General features: G+C 55.0%; 1 protein-coding gene across 1 annotated transcript in view; it reads right to left on the reverse strand.

Annotated features, from left to right (window-relative positions):
* Positions 1–18,889, reverse strand: part of LOC121291533 (tapasin-like) — a 76,656-nt gene extending 57,767 nt beyond the window's left edge. Inside the window, exon 1 of the mRNA XM_041212870.1 lies at positions 18,743–18,889. Within this exon, the coding sequence (XP_041068804.1) occupies positions 18,743–18,803 (61 nt within the window). The 5' untranslated portion in view covers positions 18,804–18,889. The remainder of the gene's footprint in view (positions 1–18,742) is intronic.
* Positions 18,890–24,415: the final 5,526 nt, after the last annotated feature.

Here is a 24,415-nt window from a genome sequence, read left to right on the forward strand (position 1 = left end):
CCCCAGGGAGTGTGTCAGTATTTACAGGGGGGTCCCCGGGGAGTGTGTCAGTATTTACAGGGGGTCCCGGGGAGTGTGTCAGTATTTACAGGGGGGACCGCGGAGAATGTGTGAGTATTTACAGTGGGGTCCCCAGGGAGTATGTCAGTGTTTACAGGGGGCCCCGGGGAGTGTGTCAGTATTTACATGGGGTCCCCGGGGAGTGTGTCAGTATTTACAGGGGGTCTCTGGGTAGTGTGTCAGTATTTACAGGGGGTCCCGGGGAGTGTGTCAGTATTTACAGGGGGTACCGGGGAGTGTGTCAGTATTTAAAGGGGGTCTCCGGGGAGTGTGTCAGTTTTAAAGGGGGTCCCCGGGGATTGTGTCGTTACTTACAGGGGGTCCCCGGGGATTGTGTCAGTATTTACAGGGGGGGATCCCCGCGGAGTGTGTCAGTATTTACAGGGGGTCCCTGGGATTGTGTCAGTGTTTACAGGGGGTCCCCGGGAAGTGTGTCAGTATTTACAGGGGGTCCCCGGGGAGTGTGTCAGTATTTACAGGGGGTCCCCGGGGAGTGTGTCAGTATTTACAGGGGTCCCCGGGGATTGTGTCAGTATTTACAGGGGGAGAGTCCCCGGGGAGTGTGTCAGTATTTACAGGGTGGGATCCCCGGGGATTGTGTCAGTATTTACAGGGGGGTCCCCGGGGAGTGTGTCAGTATTTACAGGGGGTCCCCGGGGAGTGTGTCTGTATTTACAGGGAGGTCCCCGGGGAGTGTGTCAGTATTTACAGGGGGTCCCCGGGGAGTGTGTCAGTATTTACAGGGGGTCCCCGGGGAGTGTGACAGTATTTACAGGGGGTCCCCGGGGAGTGTGTCAGTATTTACAGGGTGTCCCCGGGGAGTGTGTCAGTATTTACAGGGGGTACCCAGGGAGTGTGTCAGTACTTACAGGGGGTCCCCGGGGAGTGTGTCAGTATTTACAGGGGGGCCCGGGGAGTGTGTCAGTATTTACAGGGGGGACCGCGGAGAATGTGCGAGTATTTACAGGGGGGTCCCCAGGGAGTATGTCAGTGTTTACAGGGCTCCCCGGGGAGTGTGTCAGTATTTACAGTGGGTCCCTGGGGAGTGTGTCAGTATTTACAGGGGGTTCCCGGGCGGTGTGTCAGTATTTACAGGGGGTCCCCGGGGAGTGTGTCAGTATTTACACGGGGGTCCCCGGGGAGTGTGTCAGTATTTACAGGGGGTCCCCAGGGAGTGTGTCAGTAATTACCGGGGTTCCTCGGGGAGTGTGTCAGTATTTACAGGGTGTCCCCGGGGAGTGTGTCAGTATTTACAGGGGGTCCCCAGGGAGTGTGTCAGTATTTAGAGGGGATCCCCGGGGAGTGTTTCAGTATTTACAGGGGAGTCCCCGGGGAGTGTGTCAGTATTTACAGGGGGTTCCCGGGCGTTGTGTCAGTATTTACAGGGGGTCCCCGGGGAGTGTGTCAGTATTTAAATGGGGTCCCAGGGGAGTGTGTCAGTATTTACAGGGGGGCCCGGGGAGTGTGTCAGTATTTACAGGGGGGACCGCGGAGAATGTGTGAGTATTTACAGGGGGGTCCCCGGGGAGTGTGTCAGTATTTAAATGGGGTCCCAGGGGAGTGTGTCAGTATTTACAGGGGTTCCCCGGGGAGTGTGTCAGTGTTTACAGGGGGTCTCCGGGTAGTGTGTCAGTATTTACATGGGGTCCCCGGGGAGTGTGTCAGTATTTACAGGGGGTCCCCGGGGAGTGTGTCAGTATTTACAGGGGGTCTCCGGGTAGTGTGTCAGTATTTATAGGGGGTCTCTGGGGTGTGTGTCAGTATTTACAGGGGGTCCCCGGGGAGTGTGTCAGTATTTACAGGGGGTCTCCGGGGAGTGTGTCAGTATTTAAAGGGGGTCTCCGGGGAGTGTGTCAGTTTTAAAGGGGGTCCCCGGGGATTGTGTCATTACTTACAGGGGGTCCCCGTATTTGTGTCAGTATTTACAGGGGGTCCCCGGGATTGTGTCAGTGTTTACAGGGGGTCCCCGGGAAGTGTGTCAGTATTTACGGGGGGGATCCCCGCGGAGTGTGTCAGTATTTACAGGGGGTCCCCGGGGATTGTGTCATTACTTACAGGGGGGGATCCCCGCGGAGTGTGTCAGTATTTACAGGGGGTCCCCGGGATTGTGTCAGTGTTTACAGGGGGTCCCCGGGAAGTGTGTCAGTATTTACAGGGGGTCCCCGGGGAGTGTGTCAGTATTTACAGGGGGTCCCAGGGGAGTGTGTCAGTATTTACAGGGGTCCCCGGGTATTGTGTCAGTATTTACAGGGGGAGAGTCCCCGGGGAGTGTGTCAGTATTTACAGGGTGGAATCCCCGGGGAGTGTGTCAGTTTTTACAGGGGGGTCCCCGGGGAGTGCGTCAGTATTTACTGGGGGTCCCGGGGGAGTGTGTCAGTATTTACAGGGGGTCCCCGGGGAGTGTGTCAGTATTTACAGGGGGTCCCCGGGGAGTGTGTCAGTATTTACAGGGGGTCCCCAGGGAGTGTGTCAGTATTTACAGGGGGTCCCCAGGGAGTGTGTCAGTATTTACAGGGGGTCCCCGGGGAGTGTGTCAGTATTTACAGGGGGTCCCGGGGAGTGTCTCAGTATTTACAGGGGGGACCGCGGAGAATGTGTGAGTATTTACAGGGGGCCCCGGGGAGTGTGTCAGTGTTTACAGGGTATCCCCGGGGAGTGTGTCAGTATTTACAGGGCTTCCCGGGGAGTGTGTCAGTATTTAAATGGGGTCCCAGGGGAGTGTGTCAGTATTTACAGGGGGGACCGCGGAGAATGTGCGAGTATTTACAGGGGGGTCACCAGGGAGTATGTCAGTGTTTACAGGGCTACCCGGGGAGTGTGTCAATATTTACAGGGCGTCCCCGGGGAGTGTGTCAGTATTTACAGGGGGTTCCCGGGCGGTGTGTCAGTATTTACAGTGGGTCCCGGGGAGTGTGTCAGTATTTACAGGGGGTCCCCGGGGAGTGTGTCAGTATTTACAGGGGGTCCCCGTGGAGTGTGTCAGTATTTACAGGGCGTCCCCGGGGAGTGTGTCAGTATTTACAGGGGGTCCCGGGGAGTGTGTCAGTATTTACAGGGGGGATCCCCGGGGAGTGTGTCAGTATTTACAGGGGTTCCCGGGCGGTGTGTCAGTACTTACAGGGGGTCCCGGGGAGTGTGTCAGTATTTACAGAGGGGATCCCCGGGGAGTGTGTCAGTAATTACAAGGGGTTCCCAGGGAGTGTGTCAGTGTTTACAGGGGGTCCCTGGGGAGTGTGTCAGTATTTACAGGGGGAGAGTCCCCGGAGAGTGTGTCAGTATTTACAGGGTGGGATCCCCGGGGAGTGTGTCAGTATTTACAGTGGGTCCCGGGGAGTGTGTCAGTATTTACAGGGGGTCCCCGGGGAGTGTGTCAGTATTTACAGGGGGTCCCCGTGGAGTGTGTCAGTATTTACAGGGCGTCCCCGGGGAGTGTGTCAGTATTTACAGGGGGTCCCGGGGAGTGTGTCAGTATTTACAGGGGGGATCCCCGGGGAGTGTGTCAGTATTTACAGGGGTTCCCGGGCGGTGTGTCAGTACTTACAGGGGGTCCCGGGGAGTGTGTCAGTATTTACAGGGGGGATCCCCGGGGAGTGTGTCAGTAATTACAAGGGGTTCCCAGGGAGTGTGTCAGTGTTTACAGGGGGTCCCTGGGGAGTGTGTCAGTATTTACAGGGGGAGAGTCCCCGGAGAGTGTGTCAGTATTTACAGGGTGGGATCCCCGGGGAGTGTCAGTATTTACAGGGGGGTCCCCGTGGAGTGTGTCAGTATTTACAGGGGAGTCCCCGGTGAGTGTGTCAGTGTTTACAGGGGGTCCCCGGGGAGTGTGCAGTATTTACAGGGGGTTCCCGGGGAGTGTGTCAGTATTTACAGGGTATCCCCGGGGAGTGTGTCAGTATTTACAGGGGGTCCCCGGGGAGTGTGTCAGTATTTACAGGGTATCCCTGGGGAGTGTGTCAGTATTTACAGGGTAGCCCCGGGGAGTGTGTCAGTACTTACAGGGGGTCCCCGGGGAGTGTGTCAGTAATTACTTGGGGTCCGGGGGAGTGTGTCAGTATTTACAGGGGCTTCCCCGGGAAGTGTGTCAGTATTTACAAAGGCTCCCAGGGCGTGTGTCGGTATTTTCACGGGTCTGCGGAGAGTCTCAGTATTTACAGGGGGTCCCACGTGGTGTCTCAGTATTTACAGGGGGTCCCCGGGGTGTGTGTCAGTAGTTGCAGGGGGGTCCCCGGGGAGTGTGTCAGTATTTACAGGGGGGTCCCCGGGGAGTGTGTCAGTATTTACAGTGGGGCCCGGGGAGCGTGTCAGTATTTACAGGGGGGTCCCTGGGGAGTGTGTCAGTATTTACAGGGGGCCCACGGGGAGTGTGTCAGTATTTACAGGGGATTCACCGGGGAGTTTGTCAGTATTTACAGGGGGGGTCCCCGGGGAGTGTGTCAGTATTTACAGGGGGGGTCTCCGGGGAGTGTGTCAGTATTTACAGGGGGTCTCCGGGGAGTGTGGCAGTATTTACAGGTGAGTCCCCGGGGAGTGTGTCAGTGTTTACAGGGGGGGAGTCCCCGGGGAGTGTGTCAGTATTTACAGGGGGTCCCCGGGGAGTGTGTCAGTATTTACAGGGGGTCCTCGGACAGTGTGTCAGTATTTACAGGGGGTCCCCGGGGAGTGTGTCAGTATTTACAGGGGGTCCCCGGGGAGTGTGTCAGTATTTACAGGGGGTCTCCGGGGAGTGTGTCAGTATTTACAGGGGGGGTCCCCATGGAGTGTGTCAGTACTTACAGGGGGGCCCCGGGAAGTGTGTCAGTATTTACAGGGGTCCCCGGGGAGTGTGTCAGTATTTACAGAGGTCCCTGGGGATTGTGTCAGTATTTACAGGGGGAGAGTCCCCGGGGAGTGTGTCAGTATTTACAGGGTGGGATCCCCGGGGAGTGTGTCAGTATTTTCAGGGGGGTCCCCAGGGAGTGTGTCAGTATTTACAGGGGATCCCCGGGGAGTGTGTCAGTATTTACAGGGGGTCCCCGGGGAGTGTGTAAGTATTTACAGGGGGTCCCCGGGGAGTGTGTCAGTATTTACAGGGGGTCCCCGGGGAGCATGTCAGTATTTACAGGGGGTCCCCGGGGAATGTGTCAGTATTTACAGGGGGTCCCCGGGGAGTGTGTCAGTGTTTACAGGGGGTCCCCGGGGAGTGTGTCAGTATTTACAGGGGAGTCCCCGGGGAGTGTGTCAGTATTTACAGAGGGGTCCCCGGGGAGTGTGTCAGTATTTACAGGGGGGACCGCGGAGAATGTGTGAGTATTTACAGGGGGGTCCCCGGGGAGTGTGTCAGTATTTAAATGGGGTCCCAGGGGAGTGTGTCAGTATTTACAGGGGTTCCCCGGGGAGTGTGTCAGTGTTTACAGGGGGTCTCCGGGTAGTGTGTCAGTATTTACATGGGGTCCCCGGGGAGTGTGTCAGTATTTACAGGGGGTCCCCGGGGAGTGTGTCAGTATTTACAGGGGGTCTCCGGGTAGTGTGTCAGTATTTATAGGGGGTCTCTGGGGTGTGTGTCAGTATTTACAGGGGGTCCCCGGGGAGTGTGTCAGTATTTACAGGGGGTCTCCGGGGAGTGTGTCAGTATTTAAAGGGGGTCTCCGGGGAGTGTGTCAGTTTTAAAGGGGGTCCCCGGGGATTGTGTCATTACTTACAGGGGGTCCCCGTATTTGTGTCAGTATTTACAGGGGGTCCCCGGGATTGTGTCAGTGTTTACAGGGGGTCCCCGGGAAGTGTGTCAGTATTTACGGGGGGGATCCCCGCGGAGTGTGTCAGTATTTACAGGGGGTCCCCGGGGATTGTGTCATTACTTACAGGGGGGGATCCCCGCGGAGTGTGTCAGTATTTACAGGGGGTCCCCGGGATTGTGTCAGTGTTTACAGGGGGTCCCCGGGGAGTGTGTCAGTATTTACAGGGGGTCCCCGGGGAGTGTGTCAGTATTTACAGGGGGTCCCAGGGGAGTGTGTCAGTATTTACAGGGGTCCCCGGGTATTGTGTCAGTATTTACAGGGGGAGAGTCCCCGGGGAGTGTGTCAGTATTTACAGGGTGGAATCCCCGGGGAGTGTGTCAGTTTTTACAGGGGGGTCCCCGGGGTGTGTGTCAGTATTTACTGGGGGTCCCCGGGGAGTGTGTCAGTATTTACAGGGGGTCCCCGGGGAGTGTGTCAGTATTTACAGGGGGTCCCCGGGGAGTGTGTCAGTATTTACAGGGGGTCGCCAGGGAGTCTGTCAGTATTTAAAGGGGGTCCCCAGGGAGTGTGTCAGTATTTACAGGAGAGTCCCCGGGGTGTGTGTCAGTATTTACTGGGGGTCCCCGGAGTGTGTGTCAGTATTTACAGGGGGGACCGCGGAGAATGTGTGAGTATTTACAGGGGGCCCCGGGGAGTGTGTCAGTGTTTACAGGGTATCCCCGGGGAGTGTGTCAGTATTTACAGGGCTTCCCGGGGAGTGTGTCAGTATTTAAATGGGGTCCCAGGGGAGTGTGTCAGTATTTACAGGGGGGACCGCGGAGAATGTGCGAGTATTTACAGGGGGGTCACCAGGGAGTATGTCAGTGTTTACAGGGCTACCCGGGGAGTGTGTCAATATTTACAGGGCGTCCCCGGGGAGTGTGTCAGTATTTACAGGGGGTTCCCGGGCGGTGTGTCAGTATTTACAGTGGGTCCCGGGGAGTGTGTCAGTATTTACAGGGGGTCCCCGGGGAGTGTGTCAGTATTTACAGGGGGTCCCCGTGGAGTGTGTCAGTATTTACAGGGCGTCCCCGGGGAGTGTGTCAGTATTTACAGGGGGTCCCGGGGAGTGTGTCAGTATTTACAGGGGGGATCCCCGGGGAGTGTGTCAGTATTTACAGGGGTTCCCGGGCGGTGTGTCAGTACTTACAGGGGGTCCCGGGGAGTGTGTCAGTATTTACAGAGGGGATCCCCGGGGAGTGTGTCAGTAATTACAAGGGGTTCCCTGGGAGTGTGTCAGTGTTTACAGGGGGTCCCTGGGGAGTGTGTCAGTATTTACAGGGGGAGAGTCCCCGGAGAGTGTGTCAGTATTTACAGGGTGGGATCCCCGGGGAGTGTGTCAGTATTTACAGTGGGTCCCGGGGAGTGTGTCAGTATTTACAGGGGGTCCCCGGGGAGTGTGTCAGTATTTACAGGGGGTCCCCGTGGAGTGTGTCAGTATTTACAGGGCGTCCCCGGGGAGTGTGTCAGTATTTACAGGGGGTCCCGGGGAGTGTGTCAGTATTTACAGGGGGGATCCCCGGGGAGTGTGTCAGTATTTACAGGGGTTCCCGGGCGGTGTGTCAGTACTTACAGGGGGTCCCGGGGAGTGTGTCAGTATTTACAGGGGGGATCCCCGGGGAGTGTGTCAGTAATTACAAGGGGTTCCCAGGGAGTGTGTCAGTGTTTACAGGGGGTCCCTGGGGAGTGTGTCAGTATTTACAGGGGGAGAGTCCCCGGAGAGTGTGTCAGTATTTACAGGGTGGGATCCCCGGGGAGTGTCAGTATTTACAGGGGGGTCCCCGTGGAGTGTGTCAGTATTTACAGGGGAGTCCCCGGTGAGTGTGTCAGTGTTTACAGGGGGTCCCCGGGGAGTGTGCAGTATTTACAGGGGGTTCCCGGGGAGTGTGTCAGTATTTACAGGGTATCCCCGGGGAGTGTGTCAGTATTTACAGGGGGTCCCCGGGGAGTGTGTCAGTATTTACAGGGTATCCCTGGGGAGTGTGTCAGTATTTACAGGGTAGCCCCGGGGAGTGTGTCAGTACTTACAGGGGGTCCCCGGGGAGTGTGTCAGTAATTACTTGGGGTCCGGGGGAGTGTGTCAGTATTTACAGGGGCTTCCCCGGGAAGTGTGTCAGTATTTACAAAGGCTCCCAGGGCGTGTGTCGGTATTTTCACGGGTCTGCGGAGAGTCTCAGTATTTACAGGGGGTCCCACGTGGTGTCTCAGTATTTACAGGGGGTCCCCGGGGTGTGTGTCAGTAGTTGCAGGGGGGTCCCCGGGGAGTGTGTCAGTATTTACAGGGGGGTCCCCGGGGAGTGTGTCAGTATTTACAGTGGGGCCCGGGGAGCGTGTCAGTATTTACAGGGGGGTCCCTGGGGAGTGTGTCAGTATTTACAGGGGGCCCACGGGGAGTGTGTCAGTATTTACAGGGGATTCCCCGGGGAGTTTGTCAGTATTTACAGGGGGGGTCCCCGGGGAGTGTGTCAGTATTTACAGGGGGGGTCTCCGGGGAGTGTGTCAGTATTTACAGGGGGTCTCCGGGGAGTGTGGCAGTATTTACAGGGGAGTCCCCGGGGAGTGTGTCAGTGTTTACAGGGGGGGAGTCCCCGGGGAGTGTGTCAGTATTTACAGGGGGTCTCCGGGGAGTGTGTCAGTATTTACAGGGGTTCCGCGGGGAGTGTGTCAGTATTTACAGGGGGTCCCCGGGGAGTGTGTCAGTATTTACAGGGGGTCCCCGGGGAGTGTGTCAGTATTTACAGGGGGTCTCCGGGGAGTGTGTCAGTATTTACAGGGGGGTCCCCAGGGATTGTGTCATTACTTACAGGGGATCCCCGGGAAGTGTGTCAGTATTTACAGGGGTCCCCGGGGAGTGTGTCAGTATTTACAGAGGTCCCTGGGGATTGTGTCAGTATTTACAGGGGGAGAGTCCCCGGGGAGTGTGTCAGTATTTACAGGGTGGGATCCCCGGGGAGTGTGTCATTATTTACAGGGGGGGTCCCCAAGGAGTGTGTCAGTATTTACAGGGGAGCCCCGGGGAGTGTGTCAGTATTTACAGGGGGTCCCCGGGGAGTGTGTCAGTATTTACAGGTGTTGCCCGGGGAGTGTGTCAGTATTTACAGGGGGTCCCCGGGGTGTGTGTCAGTATTTACAGGGGGTCCCCGGGGAATGTGTCAGTATTTACAGGGGGTCCCCGGGGAGTGTGTCAGTGTTTACAGGGGGTCCCCGGGGAGTGTGTCAGATTTACAGGGGAGTCCCCGGGGAGTGTGTCAGTATTTACAGAGGGGTCCCCGGGGAGTGTGTCAGTATTTACAGGGGGGACCGCGGAGAATGTGTGAGTATTTACAGGGGGGTCCCCGGGGAGTGTGTCAGTATTTAAATGGGGTCCCAGGGGAGTGTGTCAGTATTTACAGGGGTTCCCCGGGGAGTGTGTCAGTGTTTACAGGGGGTCTCCGGGTAGTGTGTCAGTATTTACATGGGGTCCCCGGGGAGTGTGTCAGTATTTACAGGGGGTCCCCGGGGAGTGTGTCAGTATTTACAGGGGGTCTCCGGGTAGTGTGTCAGTATTTATAGGGGGTCTCTGGGGTGTGTGTCAGTATTTACAGGGGGTCCCCGGGGAGTGTGTCAGTATTTACAGGGGGTCTCCGGGGAGTGTGTCAGTATTTAAAGGGGGTCTCCGGGGAGTGTGTCAGTTTTAAAGGGGGTCCCCGGGGATTGTGTCATTACTTACAGGGGGTCCCCGTATTTGTGTCAGTATTTACAGGGGGTCCCCGGGATTGTGTCAGTGTTTACAGGGGGTCCCCGGGAAGTGTGTCAGTATTTACGGGGGGGATCCCCGCGGAGTGTGTCAGTATTTACAGGGGGTCCCCGGGGATTGTGTCATTACTTACAGGGGGGGATCCCCGCGGAGTGTGTCAGTATTTACAGGGGGTCCCCGGGATTGTGTCAGTGTTTACAGGGGGTCCCCGGGAAGTGTGTCAGTATTTACAGGGGGTCCCCGGGGAGTGTGTCAGTATTTACAGGGGGTCCCAGGGGAGTGTGTCAGTATTTACAGGGGTCCCCGGGTATTGTGTCAGTATTTACAGGGGGAGAGTCCCCGGGGAGTGTGTCAGTATTTACAGGGTGGAATCCCCGGGGAGTGTGTCAGTTTTTACAGGGGGGTCCCCGGGGAGTGCGTCAGTATTTACTGGGGGTCCCGGGGGAGTGTGTCAGTATTTACAGGGGGTCCCCGGGGAGTGTGTCAGTATTTACAGGGGGTCCCCGGGGAGTGTGTCAGTATTTACAGGGGGTCCCCAGGGAGTGTGTCAGTATTTACAGGGGGTCCCCAGGGAGTGTGTCAGTATTTACAGGGGATCCCCGGGGAGTGTGTCAGTATTTACAGGGGGTCCCGGGGAGTGTCTCAGTATTTACAGGGGGGACCGCGGAGAATGTGTGAGTATTTACAGGGGGCCCCGGGGAGTGTGTCAGTGTTTACAGGGTATCCCCGGGGAGTGTGTCAGTATTTACAGGGCTTCCCGGGGAGTGTGTCAGTATTTAAATGGGGTCCCAGGGGAGTGTGTCAGTATTTACAGGGGGGACCGCGGAGAATGTGCGAGTATTTACAGGGGGGTCACCAGGGAGTATGTCAGTGTTTACAGGGCTACCCGGGGAGTGTGTCAATATTTACAGGGCGTCCCCGGGGAGTGTGTCAGTATTTACAGGGGGTTCCCGGGCGGTGTGTCAGTATTTACAGTGGGTCCCGGGGAGTGTGTCAGTATTTACAGGGGGTCCCCGGGGAGTGTGTCAGTATTTACAGGGGGTCCCCGTGGAGTGTGTCAGTATTTACAGGGCGTCCCCGGGGAGTGTGTCAGTATTTACAGGGGGTCCCGGGGAGTGTGTCAGTATTTACAGGGGGGATCCCCGGGGAGTGTGTCAGTATTTACAGGGGTTCCCGGGCGGTGTGTCAGTACTTACAGGGGGTCCCGGGGAGTGTGTCAGTATTTACAGAGGGGATCCCCGGGGAGTGTGTCAGTAATTACAAGGGGTTCCCAGGGAGTGTGTCAGTGTTTACAGGGGGTCCCTGGGGAGTGTGTCAGTATTTACAGGGGGAGAGTCCCCGGAGAGTGTGTCAGTATTTACAGGGTGGGATCCCCGGGGAGTGTGTCAGTATTTACAGTGGGTCCCGGGGAGTGTGTCAGTATTTACAGGGGGTCCCCGGGGAGTGTGTCAGTATTTACAGGGGGTCCCCGTGGAGTGTGTCAGTATTTACAGGGCGTCCCCGGGGAGTGTGTCAGTATTTACAGGGGGTCCCGGGGAGTGTGTCAGTATTTACAGGGGGGATCCCCGGGGAGTGTGTCAGTATTTACAGGGGTTCCCGGGCGGTGTGTCAGTACTTACAGGGGGTCCCGGGGAGTGTGTCAGTATTTACAGGGGGGATCCCCGGGGAGTGTGTCAGTAATTACAAGGGGTTCCCAGGGAGTGTGTCAGTGTTTACAGGGGGTCCCTGGGGAGTGTGTCAGTATTTACAGGGGGAGAGTCCCCGGAGAGTGTGTCAGTATTTACAGGGTGGGATCCCCGGGGAGTGTCAGTATTTACAGGGGGGTCCCCGTGGAGTGTGTCAGTATTTACAGGGGAGTCCCCGGTGAGTGTGTCAGTGTTTACAGGGGGTCCCCGGGGAGTGTGCAGTATTTACAGGGGGTTCCCGGGGAGTGTGTCAGTATTTACAGGGTATCCCCGGGGAGTGTGTCAGTATTTACAGGGGGTCCCCGGGGAGTGTGTCAGTATTTACAGGGTATCCCTGGGGAGTGTGTCAGTATTTACAGGGTAGCCCCGGGGAGTGTGTCAGTACTTACAGGGGGTCCCCGGGGAGTGTGTCAGTAATTACTTGGGGTCCGGGGGAGTGTGTCAGTATTTACAGGGGCTTCCCCGGGAAGTGTGTCAGTATTTACAAAGGCTCCCAGGGCGTGTGTCGGTATTTTCACGGGTCTGCGGAGAGTCTCAGTATTTACAGGGGGTCCCACGTGGTGTCTCAGTATTTACAGGGGGTCCCCGGGGTGTGTGTCAGTAGTTGCAGGGGGGTCCCCGGGGAGTGTGTCAGTATTTACAGGGGGGTCCCCGGGGAGTGTGTCAGTATTTACAGTGGGGCCCGGGGAGCGTGTCAGTATTTACAGGGGGGTCCCTGGGGAGTGTGTCAGTATTTACAGGGGGCCCACGGGGAGTGTGTCAGTATTTACAGGGGATTCCCCGGGGAGTTTGTCAGTATTTACAGGGGGGGTCCCCGGGGAGTGTGTCAGTATTTACAGGGGGGGTCTCCGGGGAGTGTGTCAGTATTTACAGGGGGTCTCCGGGGAGTGTGGCAGTATTTACAGGGGAGTCCCCGGGGAGTGTGTCAGTGTTTACAGGGGGGGAGTCCCCGGGGAGTGTGTCAGTATTTACAGGGGGTCTCCGGGGAGTGTGTCAGTATTTACAGGGGTTCCGCGGGGAGTGTGTCAGTATTTACAGGGGGTCCCCGGGGAGTGTGTCAGTATTTACAGGGGGTCCCCGGGGAGTGTGTCAGTATTTACAGGGGGTCTCCGGGGAGTGTGTCAGTATTTACAGGTGGGTCCCCAGGGATTGTGTCATTACTTACAGGGGATCCCCGGGAAGTGTGTCAGTATTTACAGGGGTCCCCGGGGAGTGTGTCAGTATTTACAGAGGTCCCTGGGGATTGTGTCAGTATTTACAGGGGGAGAGTCCCCGGGGAGTGTGTCAGTATTTACAGGGTGGGATCCCCGGGGAGTGTGTCAGTATTTTCAGGGGGGTCCCCAGGGAGTGTGTCAGTATTTACAGGGGATCCCCGGGGAGTGTGTCAGTATTTACAGGGGGTCCCCGGGGAGTGTGTCAGTATTTACAGGGGGTCCCCGGGGAGTGTGTCAGTATTTACAGGGGGTCCCCGGGGAGCATGTCAGTATTTACAGGGGGTCCCCGGGGAATGTGTCAGTATTTACAGGGGGTCCCCGGGGAGTGTGTCAGTGTTTACAGGGGGTCCCCGGGGAGTGTGTCAGTATTTACAGGGGAGTCCCCGGGGAGTGTGTCAGTATTTACAGAGGGGTCCCCGGGGAGTGTGTCAGTATTTACGGGGGAGTCCCCGGGGAGTGTGTCAGTGTTTACAGGGGGTCCCCGGGGAGTGTGTCAGTATTTGCAGGGGGTTCCCGGGGATTGTGTCAGTGTTTACAGGGAGTCCCGGGGAGTGTGTCAGTATTTACAGGGGGTCCCCGAGGAGTGTGTCAGTATTTACAGGGTATCCCCGGGGAGTGTGTCTGTATTTACAGGGGGTCCCCGGGGAGTGTGTCAGTAATTACATCGGGTCTGGGGGAGTGTGTCAGTATTTACAAGGGCTTCCCCGGGGAGTGTGTCAGTATTTACAAAGGCTCCCAGGGCGTGTGTCGGTATTTTCACGGGTCTGCGGAGAGTCTCAGTATTTACAGGGGGTCCCACGTGGTGTCTCAGTATTTACAGGGGGTCCCCGGGGTGTGTGTCAGTATTTACAGGGGGGTCCCCAGGGAGTGTGTCAGTATTTACAGGGGGTCCCCGGGGTGTGTGTCAGTATTTACAGGGGGGGTCCCTGGGGAGTGTGTCAGTATTTACAGGGGTCCCCGGGGCATCTCAGTGTTGACACAGGGTCCCGGGGAGCATGTCAGTATTTACAGGGGGTCCCCGGGGAGCATGTCAGTATTTACAGGGGGTCCCCGGGGAGCATGTCAGTATTTACAGGGGGTCCCCGGGGAATGTGTCAGTATTTACAGGGGGTCCCCGGGGAGTGTGTCAGTGTTTACAGGGTGTCCCCAGGGAGTGTGTCAGTATTTACAGGGGGTCCCCGGGGAGCATGTCAGTATTTACAGGGGGGCCCCGGGGAGCGTGTCAGTTTTTACAGGGGGTCCCCGGGGAGTGTGTCAGTATTTACAGGGTGTCCCCGGGCTTTGTCACATTCTTGTTCCAGCCATCAGAATGAGCTGTGTAATCGGTGTTTATCTGAGAACTGGGGTTGAAAGTGAAGGTCGATGATGAATGTTTCAGCTTCCCACTGTTTTATATTTCTGCCTGCATTCTAATCTGCTCATTTTTAAAATAAAGTTGCCCATCTGGTACTTTAGGAGTTGCTAGCACACTTACTGTTCAAGATTGTAGCTCATGCCCGCACATTTTTCAACTGAATATGTTGTATATCAATTGGGGGGAGCCCAGTGAATTTGTTGCTGTGCTATACCTTGATCTGACCTCCATTATTGTGTCCTGTCACATGGAGGATGATATCTGGCAATGGCACAGAGGAGTTTCACTGGGTTAAGTTGCAGTTTAAAATGTCTTATCAAGGAGCTGGGACTGTCTTCTCTGGAGGAGCGCAGACTATGGGGTGGTCTGACTGAGGGTTATAAAGATGTTGAAGGGAATATATTGTGTCTGAGCTGACAGTATACTCCAATTAATTAGTTTCCGGGTTACAATTATAAATGATCAGATCGATGTCGCCATCCCCTTTAACTGTCTGTGTGAGGCATGTAACTCACCCTCCCCTTTAACACGCTGTTTGCAGGTTGTTTCCTTTCACCCTCCCCTTTAAGCAGAATGCTGTTAGTTGCAGCTCTGGCACTTGCCCGCTGATGGGCTGCACACTGCTGCAGCCTTTTTGTTTAATCCCAGCCTCACCACACTGAAGGAAAGCTCTCGCCAGGCCCTTTGCAGTGTTGCGCTTGCAGCCTGACAATATCTCAGCCTCTGCCTCTCACAAGGGCAGCCGGCTTTGATCAACAACGCTTGAGGTGACTAATCTATGGCGGGGTTAGAAGGTTTCTCTTTCAGATCAGGGAAGCAGCTAAAAATCAGCAGCGAGACTGGTTAGGAGTGAAAACAGGAAGCAGTTATAATTGCACAAAGGCCACTTTCGAAATCTGAATCTCTCTCTCTTCCCACAAAAGACTGTGGATGCTGGCAAGTCAAATATGACTGAGATTGATAGATCTCTTTGTGAGGTCAAGGTTTTAAACAGAGTTGCCAACTCCGGCTGGATGAATTTCTGGAGGGTTTATCACATGACCTCCTCCCTCCAATAGCCTCACCCACCTCTCCCCACCCCCCCCCCCCAAACTACTGTCATTGGTCACACAACATGCCGATCATTGATGTCCTGCCCTCCACCGGCCAATTGGAAAGCCACTTGCAAAAGCTCGTCCTCAGTCATTCTGGGTGACTCAAACTGTGGGTCAAAAAGCCTTTTCTTTCCTGTCAGCAGCAGTTTTATAATTAATACACAAAACAGTAGAAAGAACTTTTACTTTTTTCTAAATGTCCCTGTGAACTTTCTCCCTGGAAATGTATTCATGGTGACTCCAGGGCAATCCTGGAGGTTTGGCAACCCTATAATATCGAGGGATATGAAGCCAAGGCAGGCAAAATGGAGTAAAGTTACAGGCCAGCCATGTTTTAACTGAGTGACACAACGGTTGAATGGCCCTCTCCTGTTCCTACATAGTGCTCACAGGATTTAAATTGGTTTAATAAATAAAAGTTACATGTTTTCATTATGTGTCCTTGGATCTGTGCTGCGTCGGTCTGAAGTTAGAGGTTATATCATCACCAGTACTATAAATACAATCCAAGGTCAAGCCAGGTTATACTGCAGACTGATCAAAATACATGTCCTAACATAACCCTGCCTCAAGACTAGAACCTGGAATATACCACCCAGAAAAAAGGCCATTCAGCCCATCTAGACCCTGCCAGTGAGTAAGCTGTCTCTGTGCTCTCAGCTACGCAACTAAAATTAACCTGCACCTTTCAGGAGTGTTACTGAAACCACATCTCCACACGTGGTACTATCAGAGGCTAACATGGGGGCCTCTTCAGTAAACAGTGAGACTCAGGGCACTTTTCAAAAAACAATTTCAGAGGATATGTGGGCTTCACGTTTATAAGAACATAAGAAATAGGGGCAGGAGTAGGCCATTCGGCCCCTCAAGCCCACCCTGCTATTCAATAAGATCATGGCTGATCTGCCCCAGGCCTCAACTCCTCTTTCGTGCCAGCTCCTCACAGCCCTCAGCTCCTCACAGCCCTCCGCTCCTCATAGTCCTCCGCTCCTCATAGTCCTCCACTCCTCACAGCCCTCCGCTCCTCATAGCCCTCCGCTCCTCATAGTCCTCATCTCCTCACAGTCCTCCGCTCCTCACAGCCCTCAGTTCCTCACAGCCCTCAACTCCTCACAGTCCTCCGCTCCTCACAGTCCTCCGCTCTTCACAGCCTTCAACTCCTCACAGCCCTCCGCTCCTCACAGCCCTCAGCTCCTCATAGTCCTCAACTCCTCACAGCCCTCCGCTCCTCACAGCCCTCAGCTCCTCATAGTCCTCAACTCCTCACAGCCTTCAACTCCTCACAGCCCTCCGCTCTTCACAGCCTTCAACTCCTCACAGCCCTCCGCTCTTCACAGCCTTCAACTCCTCACAGCCCTCCGCTCTTCACAGCCCTCCGCTCCTCACAGCCCTCCGCTCCTCACAGCCCTCCGCTCCTCACAGCCCTCAACTCCTCACAGCCCTCCGCTCCTCACAGCCCTCAGCTCCTCATAGTCCTCAACTCCTCACAGCCTTCAACTCCTCACAGCCCTCCGCTCCTCACAGCCCTCAGCTCCTCATAGTCCTCAACTCCTCACAGCCTTCAACTCCTCACAGCCCTCCGCTCCTCACAGCCCTCAGCTCCTCATAGTCCTCAACTCCTCACAGTCCCCCGCTCCTCACAGCCCTCAACTCCTCACAGCCCTCCGCTCCTCACAGCCCTCAACTCCTCACAGCCCTCAACTCCTCACAGCCCTCAACTCCTCACAGCCCTCCGCTCCTCATAGTCCTCAACTCCTCACAGCCCTCAACTCCTCACAGCCCTCAACTCCTCACAGCCCTCAACTCCTCACAGTCCTCCGCTCCTCACAGTCCTCAACTCCTCACAGCCCTCAACTCCTCACAGCCCTCAACTCCTCACAGCCCTCCGCTCCTCACAGCCCTCAACTCCTCACAGCCCTCAACTCCTCACAGCCCTCCGCTCCTCACAGCCCTCAACTCCTCACAGCCCTCAACTCCTCACAGTCCTCCGCTCCTCACAGTCCTCCGCTCCTCACAGCCCTCCGCTCCTCACAGCCCTCAACTCCTCACAGCCCTCAACTCCTCACAGTCCTCCACTCCTCACAGCCCTCCGCTCCTCACAGTCCTCCGCTCCTCACAGTCCTCAACTCCTCACAGCCCTCCGCTCCTCACAGCCCTCAGCTCCTCATAGTCCTCAACTCCTCACAGTCCTCCGCTCCTCACAGTCCTCAACTCCTCACAGCCCTCCGCTCCTCACAGCCCTCAGCTCCTCATAGTCCTCCGCTCCTCACAGCCCTCCGCTCCTCACAGTCCTCCGCTCCTCACAGCCCTCCGCTCCTCACAGCCCTCCGCTCCTCACAGTCCTCCGCTCCTCACAGCCCTCCGCTCCTCACAGCCCTCAACTCCTCACAGTCCTCCGCTCCTCACAGTCCTCCGCTCCTCACAGCCCTCAGCTCCTCATAGTCCTCAACTCCTCACAGCCCTCAACTCCTCACAGCCCTCAGCTCCTCATAGTCCTCAACTCCTCACAGCCCTCAGTTCCTCACAGCCCTCAACTCCTCACAGTCCTCCGCTCCTCACAGTCCTCCGCTCTTCACAGCCTTCAACTCCTCACAGCCCTCCGCTCCTCACAGCCCTCCGCTCCTCACAGCCCTCAACTCCTCACAGCCCTCAACTCCTCATAGTCCTCAACTCCTCACAGCCCTCAACTCCTCACAGCCCTCAGCTCCTCATAGTCCTCAACTCCTCACAGCCTTCAACTCCTCACAGCCCTCCGCTCCTCACAGCCCTCAGCTCCTCACAGCCCTCAACTCCTCACAGCCCTCCGCTCCTCACAGCCCTCAACTCCTCACAGCCCTCAACTCCTCACAGCCCTCAGCTCCTCACAGCCCTCCGCTCTTCACAGCCCTCCGCTCCTCACAGTCCTCCGCTCCTCACAGCCCTCAACTCCTCACAGCCCTCAACTCCTCATAGCCCTCCGCTCCTCACAGCCCTCAGCTCCTCAGTCCTCCGCTCCTCACAGCCCTCAGCTCCTCAGTCCTCCGCTCCTCACAGCCCTCCGCTCCTCACAGCCCTCAGCTCCTCAGTCCTCCGCTCCTCACAGCCCTCAGCTCCTCAGTCCTCCGCTCCTCACAGCCCTCCGCTCCTCACAGCCCTCAGCTCCTCAGTCCTCCGCTCCTCACAGCCCTCAACTCCTCACAGCCCTCAACTCCTCATAGCCCTCCGCTCCCCAGTATTTCAAAATTATATAAGACCATAAGACATAGGAGCAGAAATTAGGCCATTCGGCCCATCGAGTCTGCTCCACCATTCAATCATGGCTGATAAGATTTTCAACCCCATTCTCCCGCCGTCTCCCCGTAACCTTTGATCCCCTGACCAATCAAGAGTCACATGTAGGCCAGACCGGGGTAAGGAGGGCAGATTCCCCCTAAAGGGGCATCAGTGAACCGGATGGGTTTTTAACAGCAACCCACAGTTACCTGATCACCGTTACCGACACAGGCTCAGGTATCATTACGTTCCTGAAGGAGGGTCACAGGGGGCTCGAAACATTAACTCTGTCTTTCAACTCCACAGACGCTGTGCCAGACCTGTTCAGTTCCCCCTGCAATTTCCTGCTTTTGTATTATTTCAGTAAATTCGCTTGAAGATTCCCCCATCCCCTTGGTGTTGGGATTTTAATAAAAAGAACATCCCCCCCCCCACCCCACACACACCCCCCAGGATCACTCATCCAGTAACAGAAGCAGCTACAGACAGTAGCAAGGAGGAAGCAGCTGGGCTGTACACAGACTCTGCCCATAGACAGACCCCTCTACACCTGCCCACACAGAGAGGGTGAAGAGGAGTTTAGAGGGTGCTTACCAGGAAGGGAGCAGATACTGAGGATCAGAGACAGCCTGTACACACTGCTGACTGCGTCCATCTCCAGCAGCCAGGGAAGACAGAAGCCACTCCAAGCCCAGCCCACCAAGCGCTGCCTGCCTGCACAGAGACTCGCTTTTACTTTCATTTCTGTTTCCCGGAAAACGCTGAAGCGAGTGGGAGGCAGCAGAGACAGACACACGGGGTGGCTGGGTTTGCTGGGGTTGGTAAGAGACGAGCAGAGTCCACCCCACCCCACCCCACACCCTGGAAAAGGACCCTCCTCTGCACCTTCTACCCCTTCTCCAGGCAAGAGCCCCGCGTCCAGGGCTCGGAGGCGTTGGAAAGAGACTTGTTTCAAAGAGCTCTCCTTCCCCCCACCCCCCCGACCTTGACAGGATGGCTTCTCCTGGGGATTCTGCAGCGGAATTTCCCCCCCCCCCACCTAACCCTGGTCTACACACAACAGCAACACAACTGAGACAGGGAACCAGGGCAGAGAGGCTGCTGAGTATCTCCTCCACAAATCAGGAGAGGCACTGGGCCAGTACGCATGTAAGGGGTCGAATGGCCTTTCTATGGCTCTCTCATTGACAGAAATCAGACCACAGGGAGCTGCCTTTTTGTTTTTGGCACTTTTTTTTTAAAAAAAAAATTAAATTCAATTGCAGAGAAGTGGAAAAGAAGGTGAACATCGAAATGGAAATAAAATTGTTCAAATAAAATTAAATACAATTAGCATCTCGCTGGGTGGACGCTGAGAGTTTGTTCGCACTGCTCGGGGAATCGGAAAAACGTTGGGGGGGGCTAAGTCTCAGGATAAGGGGCCGATTGTTTCGGAGCAAGATGTACAGAAACTACTTCACTCAAAGGGTTGTGAATATCTGAAATTCTCTACCCCAGAGGGGCTGTGGATGTCCCATGATCGTACCGAATGTCAGAGCAGGCTCAATGGGCCATACGGTCTATTCCTGCTCCTACTTTTTGGGTTCTTGACAGCTACCCCTATCTAAATCTATCAGTGGGTGCAAATGTTCCTTTAGTACTGGCAGCCACTGGCTGATTTGTTTTGTAGATTTACTGAAGCAGGGAGAGCGTCTCTGTGTATGACTGTATGTTGCTTCTAACAAGCATAAGTGAGCCACATTACGAGCTGGACTGATTATCTTAAATCGGCTGTTAGTGTAGCTATTGGCGCAGTCGGGATTGCTCAGCAAGTGCTGTCTGATCGTTGAAGCACATCTAATCCGGTTGAGTACAGTCCGTACACTGCTCGCCACAGGAACCTGCCTTCCTTTTATTCATATTAGGCAGGGTACCTGTGCGATTCTTAGGGACCCTCAGTTAAGTGTGCTCACATATAAAACCATCAGTGAGAAGCAGTCGGGCACAGGACAATCTGTATATGAAATCTCTCTTTTCAGTGACAGCACCAAGGTTCCATTTTAGTGGCCATAGGAATCGGGATTTGGAGCCATTAGTGTTCATTGGGTCAACGCAGAGGCAGTTCTATGGAGTGTGGCTGCTTCAGTGAGCTGCAGTCCTTAAGAAAGAACTTGCATTTCCATAGTGCCTTGCACCATGTCCCAGAGCACTTCACAGCCAATGGAGCACTTTGGAACAATAGTCACTGCCGTAATTAGGGAAAAAGGGCAGCCAGTTTATGCACAGCAGGATCTCACAAATAGCCATGTGATAAACAAGCTGAGAATCTGGCTCAGGCATTGGTTGAAGGGTAAATGTTGGCCAGGACATACCAAGAGAATTTCCCTGCTCCTCATTCAACTGTGGCTTTGGGATCTTGTGCATCCATTTCAGGGGCAGCTGGGGCAGATGCCAAAAGGCAGCAGCTCTAACAGTGCAGCACTCCCTCAGTACAGTACTGCACTGCAGGTACAGAGTCGACCTGCATTAGGAGCTCAAGTCTCTGAAGTGCATCTTGAACTGACAACCTTTTGACCCAGAGGTGGGAGCGCTGCTTACCAACTGAGCATGACTGACGCCTGAAACCATGAAATCAAAGAAGATGCTACTATAGATCCCTATTATCAGCTAACACACACACACACACACACACACACACACACAGGGAGATGTAACTCTTCCTGGGCATTTAGAGGCTCGTTAACCGGGTTGAAACGATTTCTGCCAATGAGCAATGGTCTGCCATTGTTTTTACTCTATCGTGGGCAGCCCAACCCTAATTACCCCTTGAGGAGGTGGTGGTGAGCTGCCTTCATAAACCGCTGCAGTCCATGTGGTGTAGGTACACCCACAGTGCTGTTAGGGAGGGAGTTCCAGGATTTTGTCCCTGTGTTGTAGGTACACCCACAGTGCTGTTAGGGAGGGAGTTCCAGGATTTTGTCCATGTGGTGTAGGTACACCCACAGTGCTGTTAGGGAGGGAGTTCCAGGATTTTGTCCGTGTGGTGTAGGTACACCCACAGTGCTGTTAGGGAGGGAGTTCCAGGATTTTGTCCTGTGTGGTGTAAGTACACCCACAGTGCTGTTAGGGAGGGAGTTCCAGGATTTTGTCCATGTGGTGTAGGTACACCCACAGTGCTGTTAGGGAGGGAGTTCCAGGATTTTGTCCGTGTGGTGTAGGTACACCCACAGTGCTGTTAGGGAGGGAGTTCCAGGATTTTGTCTGTGTGGTGTAGGTACACCCACAGTGCTGTTAGGGAGGGAGTTCCAGGATTTTGTCCATGTGGTGTAGGTACACCCACAGTGCTGTTAGGGAGGGAGTTCCAGGATTTTGTCCATGTGGTGTAGGTACACCCACAGTGCTGTTAGGGAGGGAGTTCCAGGATTTTGTCCGTGTGGTGTAGGTACACCCACAGTGCTGTTAGGGAGGGAGTTCCAGGATTTTGTCCATGTGGTGCAGGTACACCCACAGTGCTGTTAGGGAGGGAGTTCCAGGATTTTGTCCGTGTGGTGTAGGTACACCCACAGTGCTGTTAGGGAGGGAGTTCCAGGATTTTGTCCCTGTGTTGTAGGTACACCCACAGTGCTGTTAGGGAGGGAGTTCCAGGATTTTGTCCGTGTGGTGTAGGTACACCCACAGTGCTGTTAGGGAGGGAGTTCCAGGATTTTGTCCCTGTGTTGTAGGTACACCCACAGTGCTGTTAGGGAGGGAGTTCCAGGATTTTGTCCATGTGGTGTAGGTACACCCACAGTGCTGTTAGGGAGGGAGTTCCAGGATTTTGTCCTGTGTGGTGTAAGTACACCCACAGTGCTGTTAGGGAGGGAGTTCCAGGATTTTGTCTGTGTGGTGTAGGTACACCCACAATGCTGTTAGGGAGGGAGTTCCAGGATTTTGTCCATGTGGTGTAGGTACACCCACAGTGCTGTTAGGGAAGGAGTTCCAGGATTTTGTCCATGCGGTGTAGGTACACCCACAGTGCTGTTAGGGAGGGAGTTCCAGGATTTTGTCCGTGTGGTGTAGGTACACCCACAGTGCTGTTAGGGAGGGAGTTCCAGGATTTTGTCCATGTGGTGTAGGTACACCCACAGTGCTGTTAGGGAGGGAGTTCCAGGATTTTGTCCGTGTGGTGTAGGTACACCCACAGTGCTGTTAGGGAGGGAGTTCCAGGATTTTGTCCATGTGGTGTAGGTACACCCACAGTGCTGTTAGGGAGGGAGTTCCAGGATTTTGTCCGTGTGGTGTAGGTACACCCACAGTGCTGTTAGGGAGGGAGTTCCAGGATTTTGTCCATGTGGTGCAGGTACACCCACAGTGCTGTTAGGGAGGGAGTTCCAGGATTTTGTCCGTGTGGTGTAGGTACACCCACAGTGCTGTTAGGGAGGGAGTTCCAGGATTTTGTCCCTGTGTTGTAGGTACACCCACAGTGCTGTTAGGGAGGGAGTTCCAGGATTTTGTCCGTGTGGTGTAGGTACACCCACAGTGCTGTTAGGGAGGGAGTTCCAGGATTTTGTCCCTGTGTTGTAGGTACACCCACAGTGCTGTTAGGGAGGGAGTTCCAGGATTTTGTCCATGTGGTGTAGGTACACCCACAGTGCTGTTAGGGAGGGAGTTCCAGGATTTTGTCCTGTGTGGTGTAAGTACACCCACAGTGCTGTTAGGGAGGGAGTTCCAGGATTTTGTCTGTGTGGTGTAGGTACACCCACAGTGCTGTTAGGGAGGGAGTTCCAGGATTTTGTCCATGTGGTGTAGGTACACCCACAGTGCTGTTAGGGAGGGAGTTCCAGGATTTTGTCCATGTGGTGTAGGTACACCCACAGTGCTGTTAGGGAGGGAGTTCCAGGATTTTGTCCGTGTGGTGTAGGTACACCCACAGTGCTGTTAGGGAGGGAGTTCCAGGATTTTGTCCATGTGGTGTAGGTACACCCACAGTGCTGTTAAGGAGGGAGTTCCAGGATTTTGTCCATGTGGTGTAGGTACACCCACAGTGCTGTTAGGGAAGGAGTTCCAGGATTTTGTCCATGCGGTGTAGGTACACCCACAGTGCTGTTAGGGAGGGAGTTCCAGGATTTTGTCCATGTGGTGTAGGTACACCCACAGTGCTGTTAGGGAGGGAGTTCCAGGATTTTGTCCCTGTGTTGTAGGTACACCCACAGTGCTGTTAGGGAGGGAGTTCCAGGATTTTGTCCATGTGGTGTAGGTACACCCACAGTGCTGTTAGGGAGGGAGTTCCAGGATTTTGTCCTGTGTGGTGTAAGTACACCCACAGTGCTGTTAGGGAGGGAGTTCCAGGATTTTGTCCATGTGGTGTAGGTACACCCACAGTGCTGTTAAGGAGGGAGTTCCAGGATTTTGTCCATGTGGTTTAGGTACACCCACAGTGCTGTTAGCTAGGGAGTTCCAGGATTTTGTCCTGTGTGGTGTAGGTACACCCACAGTGCTGTTAGGGAGGGAGTTCCAGGATTTTGTCCCTGTGTTGTAGGTACACCCACAGTGCTGTTAGGGAGGGAGTTCCAGGATTTTGTCCGTGTGATGTAGGTACACCCACAGTGCTGTTAGGGAGGGAGTTCCAGGATTTTGTCCGTGTGGTGTAGGTACACCCACAGTGCTGTTAGGGAGGGAGTTCCAGGATTTTGTCCGTGTGGTGTAGGTACACCCACAGTGCTGTTAGGGAGGGAGTTCCAGGATTTTGTCCATGTGGTGTAGGTACACCCACAGTGCTGTTAGGGAGGGAGTTCCAGGATTTTGTCCATGTGGTTTAGGTACACCCACAGTGCTGTTAGGGAGGGAGTTCCAGGATTTTGTCCATGTGGTGTAGGTACACCCACAGTGCTGTTAGGGAGGGAGTTCCAGGATTTTGTCCATGCGGTGTAGGTACACCCACAGTGCTGTTAGGGAGGAAGTTCCAGGATTTTGTCCACATGGTGTAGGTACACCCACAGTGCTGTTAGGGAGGGAGTTCCAGGATTTTGTCCATGTGGTTTAGGTACACCCACAGTGCTGTTAGGGAGGGAGTTCCAGGATTTTGTCCTGTGTGGTGTAGGTACACCCACAGCGCTGTTAGGGAGGGAGTTCCAGGATTTTGTCCATGTGGTGTAGGTACACCCACAGCGCTGTTAGGGAGGGAGTTCCAGGATTTTGTCCGTGTTGTGTAGGTACACCCATGGTGCTGTTGGGGAGGGAGTTCCAGGATTTTGTCCGTGTGGTGTAGGTACACCCACAGTGCTGTTAGGGAGGGAGTTGCAGGATTTT

The sequence above is a fragment of the Carcharodon carcharias genome, chromosome 19 (assembly GCF_017639515.1).
Source record: "Carcharodon carcharias isolate sCarCar2 chromosome 19, sCarCar2.pri, whole genome shotgun sequence".
Classification (NCBI taxonomy): Eukaryota; Metazoa; Chordata; class Chondrichthyes; order Lamniformes; family Lamnidae; genus Carcharodon; species Carcharodon carcharias.